Source organism: Numida meleagris, chromosome 10 (genome assembly GCF_002078875.1).
Source record: "Numida meleagris isolate 19003 breed g44 Domestic line chromosome 10, NumMel1.0, whole genome shotgun sequence".
Taxonomy (NCBI): Eukaryota; Metazoa; Chordata; class Aves; order Galliformes; family Numididae; genus Numida; species Numida meleagris.
In genome coordinates this window covers 1387053-1397566 of record NC_034418.1, presented here as the reverse complement: position 1 = coordinate 1397566, position 10514 = coordinate 1387053, and the positions used below count along the sequence as shown (strand labels likewise).

At 60.1% G+C, this 10514-nt stretch overlaps 2 protein-coding genes and 1 non-coding gene across 6 annotated transcripts in view; 1 reads left to right on the top strand and 2 right to left on the bottom strand.

Annotated features, from left to right (window-relative positions):
- On the bottom strand, positions 1795-6320 carry SETD6 (SET domain containing 6). 2 transcript variants are annotated; one of them, XM_021408692.1, is made up of 8 exons: positions 5887-6318; positions 5665-5809; positions 4978-5119; positions 4536-4730; positions 4226-4349; positions 3691-3871; positions 3327-3469; positions 1795-2863 (listed from the first exon to the last, which is right to left on the bottom strand). In XM_021408692.1, the coding sequence occupies exons 1-8, from the start codon at positions 5983-5985 to the stop codon at positions 2555-2557; spliced, it is 1338 nt and encodes a 445-aa protein (XP_021264367.1). In that variant the 5' UTR covers positions 5986-6318; the 3' UTR covers positions 1795-2554. The 2 variants fall into 2 exon arrangements, with proteins under 2 accessions (XP_021264367.1, XP_021264368.1); XM_021408693.1 differs by having other exon boundaries at positions 2831-2964; positions 5887-6320.
- TRNAK-UUU lies at positions 6188-6260 on the top strand. Its single transcript has one exon. It is a non-coding gene; the product is annotated as a tRNA-Lys (tRNA).
- Positions 6342-10514, bottom strand: part of LOC110404416 (SNF-related serine/threonine-protein kinase-like) — a 4609-nt gene continuing 436 nt past the window's right edge. The window contains exons 2-7 of one of the 3 annotated variants that reach the window (XM_021408691.1): positions 9370-9981; positions 8107-8248; positions 7777-7989; positions 7533-7670; positions 7118-7454; positions 6350-6455 (exon numbers count right to left, since the gene is read on the bottom strand). In XM_021408691.1, the coding sequence (XP_021264366.1) occupies positions 6450-6455; positions 7118-7454; positions 7533-7670; positions 7777-7989; positions 8107-8248; positions 9370-9940 (1407 nt within the window). In that variant the 5' untranslated portion in view covers positions 9941-9981 and the 3' untranslated portion in view covers positions 6350-6449. Of the gene's footprint in view, positions 7455-7532; positions 7671-7776; positions 7990-8106; positions 8249-9369; positions 10255-10514 lie in introns of those variants that run through there. The other 2 variants (XM_021408689.1, XM_021408690.1) reach the window with 2 other exon arrangements.

Sequence of the window (10514 nt, the reverse complement as noted above, 5' to 3'; positions counted from 1 at the left end):
AGGGGGACTAAATCCAGACCTTTCCCTCCCCCGTGACAGTATAAGTTTGTTTAAAAAAAAAAAACAAAAAAAAAACCCACAAAAAAAAACACCAAAAAAAACCCCAAAAACAAATAAAAAAAAAAAGAAAAAATCTAAAGGAAAAAAAAAAGGACCAATACAGCCCATTTTGTAAGGATTTTGAATGTTTTGTAAGGTATTGGTCCACGTGTTGTATTTTGTAGCCTTTCTAGTTCTTGGGCTTTAGTTCTCCCACTTCTTGTATGTATGCATACTGTAGTTACACATTAAAGTCATGACACGCAGCACGTGCCACTGTACTTATTCTCTCCAGTTCCATCCTACCTGGCCAGTTACTGTCTTGCAAAAAATCTGTTTCCACCCATCCAAAATTTGCAGTTTTCCAGTGTATTTTGGATGCTGCCTAGTGAGAATTGTTTGCTTCCAGCGTTGAGGTGAGAGGGAAGACTTGTTATCAAGAGTTATGTGGAGATGGAAACGTTGGAAGTTCACAAGCAGAGTGCTAGAGAGGAGACTGCAGTGGAGGGACACGGAGCACAGGCAGCAGACGAGTCTTATTTCTAATGATGCTCCCCAATGTCATACTCCCTTCATCAAGTGTCTGTGCAAGCTTGCTGGTTACCTAGGGTAACCTGCAGGGATGAATACTGCAAGCTCCTCTAGCCTGTGCCTTAAAGCATAGAAGGTGATAGGAAAAGGGATTCACTGCTCCATTCTTCACACAACACCAACAGCTTGCTAAAACTGGTTGCTTCCTGGTGTACAGGTGGAGAGGTCAGCATTTCCTGCTATGTGGCTGGCTGTGGTTTTGCTGCACAGAGCAGGAGTGAGATCCAAGGAACTACTGAGCCAAATGTACTGGTGGACTCGAGAAACGTTTACCTCTTTCTGCACGCTGTTACTTTGGTCACCTGTTGAAAGGAGCGGTTTCTTGCCAGTTCCAATTCCCTGGCCTTTCTTTGGCAGGTCAGCAGCTGTGCTGTACTCGAGCCTTTTGAAGTTGGAACATTTTGGCTATGGAGCTGAAACTCCAACTTGCTCTTGCCTCCTGTAGTGGGTTAGAATACAGAGAACTAACAGCAACCAGCTTTATCCAGTCCAGATTTGGCAGGGTTTTTCTACCATTTAACTTCAGCAAACCAAGCTCTGCATATGAGCTTGCTGACTTGTCCTGCTGGCTCCCGGTGCTGGCTCTGCTAAAGCTCAAAGGTCTCTGTGGTTCTGTACTAATACTGCTGTACACATCTGGTTCCCTTTAGGCCTTAGGAGCTGTCAGGCTGCTGTAAAAGAGGATGAGAGGCAGGGGGGGCTCTGCCAAAATCCCAACCTGTGTTAGGTGGAGTTAATGGGCTGGTAGGAGGGGAGAGGTGACTGTGCTTCCTTCCTAAGGAGGGAAGGAACCCACAGCTGGCGCTGTCAGATCAAACAGTGCTGGTGCCAGCTCCATGGGGATTCAGTGTCCTTGCCAGCAGGGGCCCTGGGTATAATGGCCTCTTGTTGAAGGAATGAAGGTTAACCTCTCCGTTCACTGCTGTGTGCCTAGTTTGAAATGCAGCCTGCTGTAGAGAGCCAAGGCAGGATGGCAGACTGGGCTCTGAACAGCCACTGCATTGCTCCATGACCCTAGGACCCCAGCAGCGCATGCAGGGCTGCAGCTAACCTTCATGTGTGGATACAGTCTGAGTTTTGCTTGTTTGCTGCTGCTGCTGCAGTTAAAATTATCGCAGAGGTGTTTTAGAGGGGGGGTTTTGCATCCCACTGAAGTAGACAGCATTGGCTGGCTAAAGAAATTCCATCTTTATTTAATGTAACTTGGCCTGCAAACCTCCAGTGTGTTACCTTACAAAGCTGCCAAGGGAAAAATAAGGCTGTATGTGATGCAGAATAGCAGTGTCTGAATTAGGGTGTGTATCAGATGCCTAACCTGCAGCACCTGCACACCTGTGACTGCTCCCCGGGTCTCAAGCACTTACAGAACTGCCTTGTGCAGAGGTGAGAGGGAACATGGTGCTGTACTGAGCCCCTGGGAAAGCCAGCCACGGATGGGCTCCTGCCTGCACGATGCTCAGTACTGAAGAATAGCTGAGGTGTTCAGTTCTTAGCACTTGTACTCGGCACTGCTGTGAGGGAAGAGCTGCCAGCTGGATTGCTGCTTTGTTCATCTGGATTGAGGCACAGTGATTGCCTGAAATCTCTGATGCTGAGCGAGGGAACCCACTGCTTCTTATGATGGTGGCTGTCTGTCTTCCCTGAACAACCATTACAAGACCTGTGTTTTACTAAGTCCTCTAGATGAAAGGGATGGTTGTGCTCCAGACCTCTTGCTGCAAAGTCACCTAAAAATACTCCCGTACTCCTGTGCTGTGCAAAACTGTTCTTGATGCGGAGGTAGCTAAAAAGCCAGAAGCCATACGAGGGACAAGTGGGCCCACCTTGCCTTCCATTTTTGCTGCTGCAGAAGAGGTGTCTGAAGGCTGACCTCCCCTGCCTGAGCACAGTGCTGGGCAGCTGGTTTCCAGGGGCAGCGAGGCTTTTATTGTACCAGCTCCAGCAGCTGATGCAAGATCCTTTTCTGTCCGTAGCGCACATGCAAAGCTTGCTGCTCCCTTCGACTCAGTTTCTCATAAACCTCCTTGCTGAGCAAGTCCTGCTCTGCTCTCAGGTCTGACCTGTACGACTCCAGGGTCAGCAGCACGCTGTCATAAAGGAGCATCTTGCAAGGGGTTTTCAGTCTGGAGAGAGCTGCGTTAGAGAGGGTTGAGTTTTCCTCTTCCTCGCTGTCGTCTTCCCAGCCATCTTGTTCCTTATACTCCTTGAACTCTTCTTCTGACATGCACAGAACCTGGAACGACCCGGCCACAGAGACAGCTCAGGGGCAGTGCGAGCCCCTCAGGCTTTCTTCCTTAGCACAGAGCCACATGGAGCAGGTGAGTTACTCCTCAGCTGCATGTGAGAAGAGCGAGGGAGTATTGCCTAAGTGAGAGTAACACCTAATTCCAAGGGATTGTGGAAAGGCATCCAAACAGCAAACCTCAGCTGCTGCCTACAGCAGTGCTACAGCTCTGGACCAGCAGCAGCCACAGAGCTGTTTGAAGCCAGTACTTAAGTATGGGGGGGGGAGGGGGACCAGAAAGAGGTAGGGAAAGGAGGACAGTCGCACTGCCCATTTCTCACACCAAGAATTCACGTGCTTGCCTGCTTTCATTTCCCCATTCTGCATGGTTCTAACAGCTGCAGTACAGTCTGCAGTGCAGCCTTTCTCGTGCAGCTCTCTAACCAGCTGGTCACCACTTAGCACTGCTCACCTTCAGGGTCATGGACAGCTCCTCCTCTGTCAGCACTTCGTCCCAGCCCAGCACGAAGGCGCCTTCCTCCCCCACCATCTCCAGCTGGCACAAGAAATCCCACTGCTCTGCAACCAGCTGCTGCTGTGCTTCACTTTTGGCACCTGTTTCGAAGACAACAGAGCTGCAAACCCAACTCAGTTCGCAGTAGCGGTGACGATGGCAGAAGGGGAAAGGGGAAGCAGAAAACCGGGCCATAGCCCCCAGCCCTTGAAGTGCTATGGAACAGCCTCACCTTCCCCTACCCCTGAGCCCCGTTTCATTACATCACTGCTTCATGACCCCTGCCCCCTCCTTCCCCAGCGTGGCTGCGGGGGCCACTCACGCTGCAGCGCTGCCTTGCGTACGGTCACCATCTGGATGTCGGCCGTGTCATTGGTGTTGCCGGGGTAGGGCTCTGCAAAACCGTACATGTGCAGGAGCTGCCAGTTGGCCATCTGCCCGTAGGTGTTGAAGATCTCCTGCCCTTTGCTGATGGGCTGTGTTGTAACCATCCGCAAACACTTCTGCAAGCAGAGAGGAGGGACGCTGAGACAGCTGTGGCAATCCTATCACTCCTTAACGGGGGTGCTGCTTTTCCCAGGAAAATGATTCAGGTCTGTCCCTTATGTACGATCCCAGGGAAAAGCAACCTTTTGCGTACAACAGCAGTGAGCAACAGGAGAAATGAGGCCTTTTCCTGCAGCAAGAGCATCTCTAGGAAGGTTCACACAGCCCTAAATTCTTCCTGGTTACAATTAAGCAAGCAGCAGGTGTGTATGTCAAGCATAACAGCATACTGTGAATAAGATCCAGGCCCGCTTGCTGCCCTGGCAGGGAGCCAGTCATGCAGGGAACAGGCACGGGGCCTTGGCACTCACGGGAGCATATTCCAGGCTGGCATTGTGGTTGGCCACGTGGTTCAAAATATCTGCTACAGGCACCATCATGGGAGGATTGGGGCCCTTCTCATCTTCATCTTCCTCCTCCAAAGGCTCCTGAAAGCTACGGCAAGGGACATGAAGACAATCCTGCTTTACACCTCGTAATACAGGGCAAGCTTTGGCTTATACTTGCTCTCCCGTGGAACTGCAACCTTGTAAATCATGCAGCCTGTGATCACTCACCCCCCTCTTCCCCCCCCCCCACAAATCTTTTCCCCCACATCAGAGCAAAGCCCTCGCTGCTCACCTGTATGCCATGACAAATGCCACCAGCTGCTTGTACAGCTCCAGCGTGTGCAGCTCGGGGTCAAAGATGTCGGGGTGGGACTTCATGAAGGGCAGGATGATGGAGCTGTACTCCAGCTGGATGTTAGCCAGGTCCTTGTCCACTGCCTCGGGGATGCCGGTGCCCTGCAGGAGCCTCGTTCTTTCTTCTTCGGGCCTGTTGCAAAAACCAGACCGGCACCTCTATTTCCATCTGCCCCAGGAAGAAGGGTCTGAACTCCTTCAAAACTGCAGCTTCCTCATGCTCTGTGGAGCTCTGTTTTCTGGCACAGCAAGTTGCAACCTCATGTAGTGCCTGACAGGGGTCTTAGCACAGGGCTAGAGCGGCTGAAGTCACCCGGCGTGCCCGCATCCCTTTGGCTGTGGGACCGGGCCCGCTGCAGACCTGCTGGGTTTCACCTTACCAGAACATGGGGTGATCCAAGCTGCTGAAGTCCTGCCAGAGGGAGAAGTAGGGCTGCCAGCGGGAGGTGCTGGTCGTGTATTCGTGCAGCAGGGCCAGCAGGAGCGGCACCCACCCGGACTGACTCTGCAGGGACTCCTGGGCTACACAACCAGAGGTGATGGAGAAAAAAACAAATAAATGAGGTTGATCTGAGATTTTAATCAATTGCTCTGAAAATACATTTTCCCAGAACTAAAGTGTGCTGCAGCGGCTCAGAGCAACGAGAAAACACCCTGGCTTATAGGCTGCCTTCACAGCTAGTGGGCGCCGTCCCTGCCCAGGGCCAAGGGCTGGGAGTTAGATGATCTTTAAGGTCTCTTCCAACCCACGCCGTCCGTTGCTTCTCCCCGGCCTTGCTGCTGCAGGACCAGGAGCTGCTGCCCGCTGCTGGCACCTCACCCCGCGCTCCACGTGCGAGAAACCAGCGCGGGCCCTGGGCCTGGAGGGGCACGCTATCCCCTGAGAGCACCCTGCGGGCTGTCAAAGAGAGATGTTCCCATCGCGGTGTAGGCGGCGGGATCGTGCCCTGCGCTTTGCCCTAGCCCCGCTTACATACAAAACAGAGAATCCAGCGCCCGTTACCCGGCCCCGCTTACGGACAAGACGCGGCAAAGCGGAGCGCTGGGAGGCCCCGCGCGGCGCTCACCGTCGTGCAGCAGGGCGCGGATGGCACACGTGTGCTGGGACAGCAGCGCGCTGCGCGGCACGGAGAACAGCAGCTCGCCCGGCTCCAGATCGGCGGCGGCCAGCAGCCCGTAGCCCGACACCGTGCCCCGCCGGCTGATGGACACCTGCGGCGACAGCCCCCGCTCAGCGCCGCGGCCGCGCGCCCGCCCCGGGGCCGGGCCCGCTCCCCGCCGGCGCTCACCTTGGGGCTGAGTTCCACGCCCGCCGCCTCGCACCACGCCACGAAGCCCGCCGTGGGGTCCGGCCCCGCCGCCCTGCGCCGCTTGGCCGGGGCCGCCATGGCCGCACGTGGGCGGCTCGCGCTTCCGGGTGGCGCTAAGCCCCGCCCCTCGCCGGACGGTGGCCGCGGTGGGACAGAAAGGCGCGGCGGGGCGGGAACGCGGCTGCGTCCCTTAGAGCGCGCCCCGCGCTGTCCCTCCGGCGGTGGCAGCGTGGGGTCCTCGGCGGGCCGTCACCAGCGCCGCCCACCAACCCCGACGTGAGCCTGGATAGCTCAGTTGGGAGAGCATCAGACTTTTAATCTGAGGGTCCAGGGTTCAAGCCCCTGTTCAGGCGCTGCTTTATCCTTTAAGTGTGAGCGAGGCCGGCCCGGCGCTGCCGCGCTCCCCTCTTCCTCCCACGGAGCAGCCCGAGCCGTCAAACCCAAGCGCGGTTTTATTGCACCGACGAACTTTGCTTCCCGGCGGCTCCCATCCACTCCGTGCACCGCAGCCCGGGCCGAGCGCCGGCCCCCGCCTCGTGCATTCATTTCTTGCCAGCAAGAAAACAAAGAGGTAATAAATAGGAAGTGCGTTTTCGGGGGGCTGGGGGGGGGGGTACAGTACAGGCTGGGGACGCGTGGGGCCTCTGGGAGCTCAGGCAGGGGGATATAGGCGTCTCTATGTCGTTACATTAAAATAGACTATTTAAAAAAATCATTTCTAGTCGTTAAAAAATGCCCGGCCGCCCCTCAACCCGGGGGGGGTGCGGGGGGGGGCGGCCCGGCGCTAGATGACATGGCAGCAGTTGAACTGGCCCAGGGACAGCAGGCTCTCCTTGGGGCTGGGGTGGATCTTGAAGGCCAGGGCTTTCTCGCACAGCGGGAACTGCATCAGCCGCTCCCTCAGGCTGCCGCTCTTGCCCTTACCCGGGTCCAGCTTGATCACGTTCTCCGCTTCCCCCTCGTTGCCCCCCGCCCCCGTCTCCGCCCGCCTGCGGGGGCTGCTGGGGGCCCCCGGCCCCGGCCGTTTCTCCTTTGGCTCCGGGGGGGGTGCGGGGACGGGCCCCGTTTCCCCGGGGCGCCCCGAGCCCTCCCTGCCCTCAGGGGCCCCCGCGCTGCCCCTCCTGTCCCCCCGCGGCTCCGCGGGGCCTCGTGCTCCGCCGGCACCCACGTGCCCGGCCCGGCCCCCCGGCTCGGCCCCCCAGCCCAGCACCTCCCCGCGGCACGGCGGCCGGCGGGCCCCGGAGCGGAGGAAATCTCGCATCTGCTCCTGGTTCAGCGAGCTGCTCTTCCTCTCCATCACGCCGGGCCTGCACTCCTCTTCCTCCTCCTCCTCTTCCTCCTCGCAGATTTGCTGCAGGGCCGGGGTGCTCTTGGTGATGGTCGTGTCGATGGTGGGCGCCTTCAGCAGCACCCGCGCGGGCTGGCGGCAGCGGCCGCCGTCCCCTCCGTCGGGCAGGGATGGCCGCTGGGAGCTGCCGGGCGCCTCCGCTAAGGGCTGACGGCTCCCGGCGCCATCCCCGGGGCCCAGCGTGTCCGGGAGCCCGGTCCTGAGCGTGGGAAGGGGCGGAGGCGTCAGCGCCCGGCGGCTCGGGGCCGGGGATGGAGGAGGAGCGGCGGGGGCTCACCTGCTCTGCACCTGCTTGGCCAGGTCGTAGAGGAGGCTCTGACGCCGGCCCTGCTCCTCCTGCTTCTCCCGCAGCATCCTCTCGGCCAGCAGGAAGTAGGTGGCCGTGATGTGGTTGTAGCGGTCGGCCTCCAGCGCCCTGCGAGGCACCGGGAGGGCCCGGGCGTCAGCGCCCGGGGGCCGCGCTCCCACCCGCCCCGGACCTCCCCCCCCACCCAGCCCCACGCCCCGGGGCTGCTGCTCACTCCTGGATGGTTTCGCGGTCGGCGATGTGCCCGCACGTCATGGCCTGGATGATGATCTCGTGCTCCTCCTGGGACACGCGCTTGTGCGAGGTGAGGGGCAGCAGGCAGCGGCTGGCGGGGGACGGGTCCACCCCCTGCAGCCACGCGTGACTCTCGATCTGCTCCAGGGAGGCTCGCTGCCGGGGGTCCCGCTGCAGCATCCTGGAGATGAGGCTGCCCAGGGAAGGGAGGGACACCGGGAACCACGTCAGAGCAGGGCCCGGAGCCTTCCCCCAGCCCCAGCCCCTCGGCTCCCACGGGGACGGGGGGACAGCAGGGAGAGCTGCCTACTCGGAGCACTGCGCGGACACGTGGGGGGGCACGGTGTAGCGGCAGTCCATGATCATGGTGAGCGTCTCGCTGTCGTTGGCCTCCTGGAAGGGCGGCTGCCCGCACACCAGCATGTAGAGGATGACCCCCAGGCTCCAGATGTCTGCAGGAGGAAGAGGAAGACGAGAGTCAGCCAGCCCCTGAGAAAGCCAAAATGTGACCGCTGCGGTCACGCTGCCAACCCCTTCGGGAAGGCCCCAGCTGGCAGGGATCGGGGCTCCCCCACGGGACACGACCCCCCACGGCACTTCAGCCTCCTCCCCAACGCAGACAGGGATGGCTGCAGACAGGCACTGGGAGCCCCCCCGAATCTGGCCGTGGGTCTGGAGCCCAAGTGCCATAGGGATGGAGCTCCAGCACGCACCCCCAGCCCTCACCTCAGTGCCAGCCCCTCTGGACGGGGTCCCCAGAGCAGGGTGGCAGTGTCACCAAAGCTCCGCGCACCCCAGGCGCTGGGTCAGGCTTTCCCAGCTGCGCAGGCACACCCCACATGGGCCACCCCATCCCGGGGGCTGGGGCCAGCCCCGTGCCAGCTGCAGCAGCACTCATCTTCACGTGCCTCCTTGTGACCGCACGCAGCCCCGCTGCAGAGACAGCCCCGTGCGCAGCTCCCGCCCCGCCTGGCAGCCCAGAGACTGATTTTCTTCCTATTGCAAAACCGCTTATTTTTAGGATGCTGAGTGCAGGCTCTCCCTTAATACCTTCAGCTCCTTAAGTGCCTGCGCATTTTAAAATTTCTCATCCGTGCCAGTTTCCTTGCTTGATTTGCTTTTGCAGAGCCACGTATTCATGTTCCCACCGCCCCTCCGAGCCCTGACAGCTCTCAGCTTAAAATCCTTCCCCTCGCCCCATGCTGAAACAGCGCGGTTTCCTTGCAGAGCTCCAGCGCCGTGTTTTGCCCAGCCCTCCTGCCCCGGCTCCCTGCAGGGCGGGCTCGGCTCCCAGCCCTCCTTCTCCTCCCGTGGCCCAAAGCGCCGGCAGGAAGCACCCGGAGGAAACTCTGGGAGCTGGAGGTGGCTGCATCCCAAGCAGGTTTCCTTCCGACATCCAATTGCTGCCAGCGCCGTGCTGCGCTCAGCCGAGCACCCCCGGAGGGCAGGATTTGTCCCACAGGGCTCTGAGGATGCCCGAAACGCGGCAGGAAAGGGAAACACAAGCTCATGTGCGTGCCAAGACGGCAGTGAATGAGAGCACGGGAGGCGTGGGAGACCTCCAAACCCTTACCCACGGCCGGAGCGTCGTACTCGTCCCCAAGCAGGATCTCTGGCGCCGAGTACGCCAGCGAGCCACAGCTGGTGGTGAGCATCTTGCCGGGCTGGAAGCGGTTGCTGAAGCCAAAGTCCGTCAGCTTGACCAACCCCTGCTCCTGGAAGAAGACGACGTTCTCGGGCTTGAGGTCGCGGTGCACCACGTGCAGCTTGTGGCAGTAGGAGATGGCGTGGACGATCTGGGCGAAGTAGTGCTTGGCGCGGGGCTCGGCCAGGCCGCCCTCGTGCCGCATGATGTGGTCGAACATGTCGCCGCCGTCACCCAGCTCCAGGATGAGGTAGAGCTTGGCGTGGGTGTCGATGACCTCGTAGAGGCGCACGACGTTGGGGTGCTGCACCAGCTTCATGCAGCGCACCTCCTGCAGCAGCTGCCCCGCCGCCTCCCCCGCCAGCTTGCTCTTGTCGATCACCTTGACGGCCACGCGCTGCCCGGTGAAGACGTGCCGCGCCAGCTTCACCACGGCGAAGTGGCCCTTGCCCAGCGTGCGCTCCAGGTCGTACAGCCCTGCGATCTTGCCCTCGGCCATGGCGCCGGGCGGGGACGGGCATCGGGCGCTGCGGGGCGGAGGGCGCTGACCGAGGGCACCCCAGCTCCTGGGGGTCCTGGCACCGCGGCACCCCCGTCTCCTGAGCACCCCGATACCCGACGTCCCGGCGCCCCAGCAGCTCGGTACTCTCACCCCCAGGACCTCGGCACCAACATCCCTCCAGCTCCCCGGCACCCTGGGCACCCCAATGCACCCGCCTCCCAGTCCCCGGCACCCCACGGCCCCAGGTACCCCGATACCGCAGTACCCTGGACTTCAGCACCTTGAGCAACCCAACAGCCCCGCTTCCAGTCCCCAGCACCCCCCAACCCTGGGCACCCCAGCAGCCCACCCAGCACCCCCAGCACCCTGCTACCCCAACCTCCTGATCCCCAGTACCCCGGGTACCCCAATATCCCCTGGTCCTCAGCACCTTGAGCACCCCGATAACCTCACCTCCAACCCCCCCAGCACCCCGATACCCCCCCAAATCCCCAGTCCCTAACGAGCCCCCCAAAACACCCCAACCTCCAGCTCTCAGCACCCCAAAACAACCGTGGGCATCCCAACCCCG

Excerpts from the sequence above, each read along its gene's own strand:
- SETD6 (XM_021408692.1), bottom strand. The coding sequence starts at position 5,985 with ATGGCGGCCCCGGCCAAGCGGCGCAGGGCGGCGGGGCCGGACCCCACG. Across the intron at positions 4,350-4,535 it reads GCATTTGTCATGGCATACAG|CTTTCAGGAGCCTTTGGAGG; the intron begins GTGAGCAGCGAG and ends CCCTTGCCGTAG. Across the intron at positions 3,470-3,690 it reads ACGCAAGGCAGCGCTGCAGC|GTGCCAAAAGTGAAGCACAG; the intron begins GTGAGTGGCCCC and ends TCTTCGAAACAG.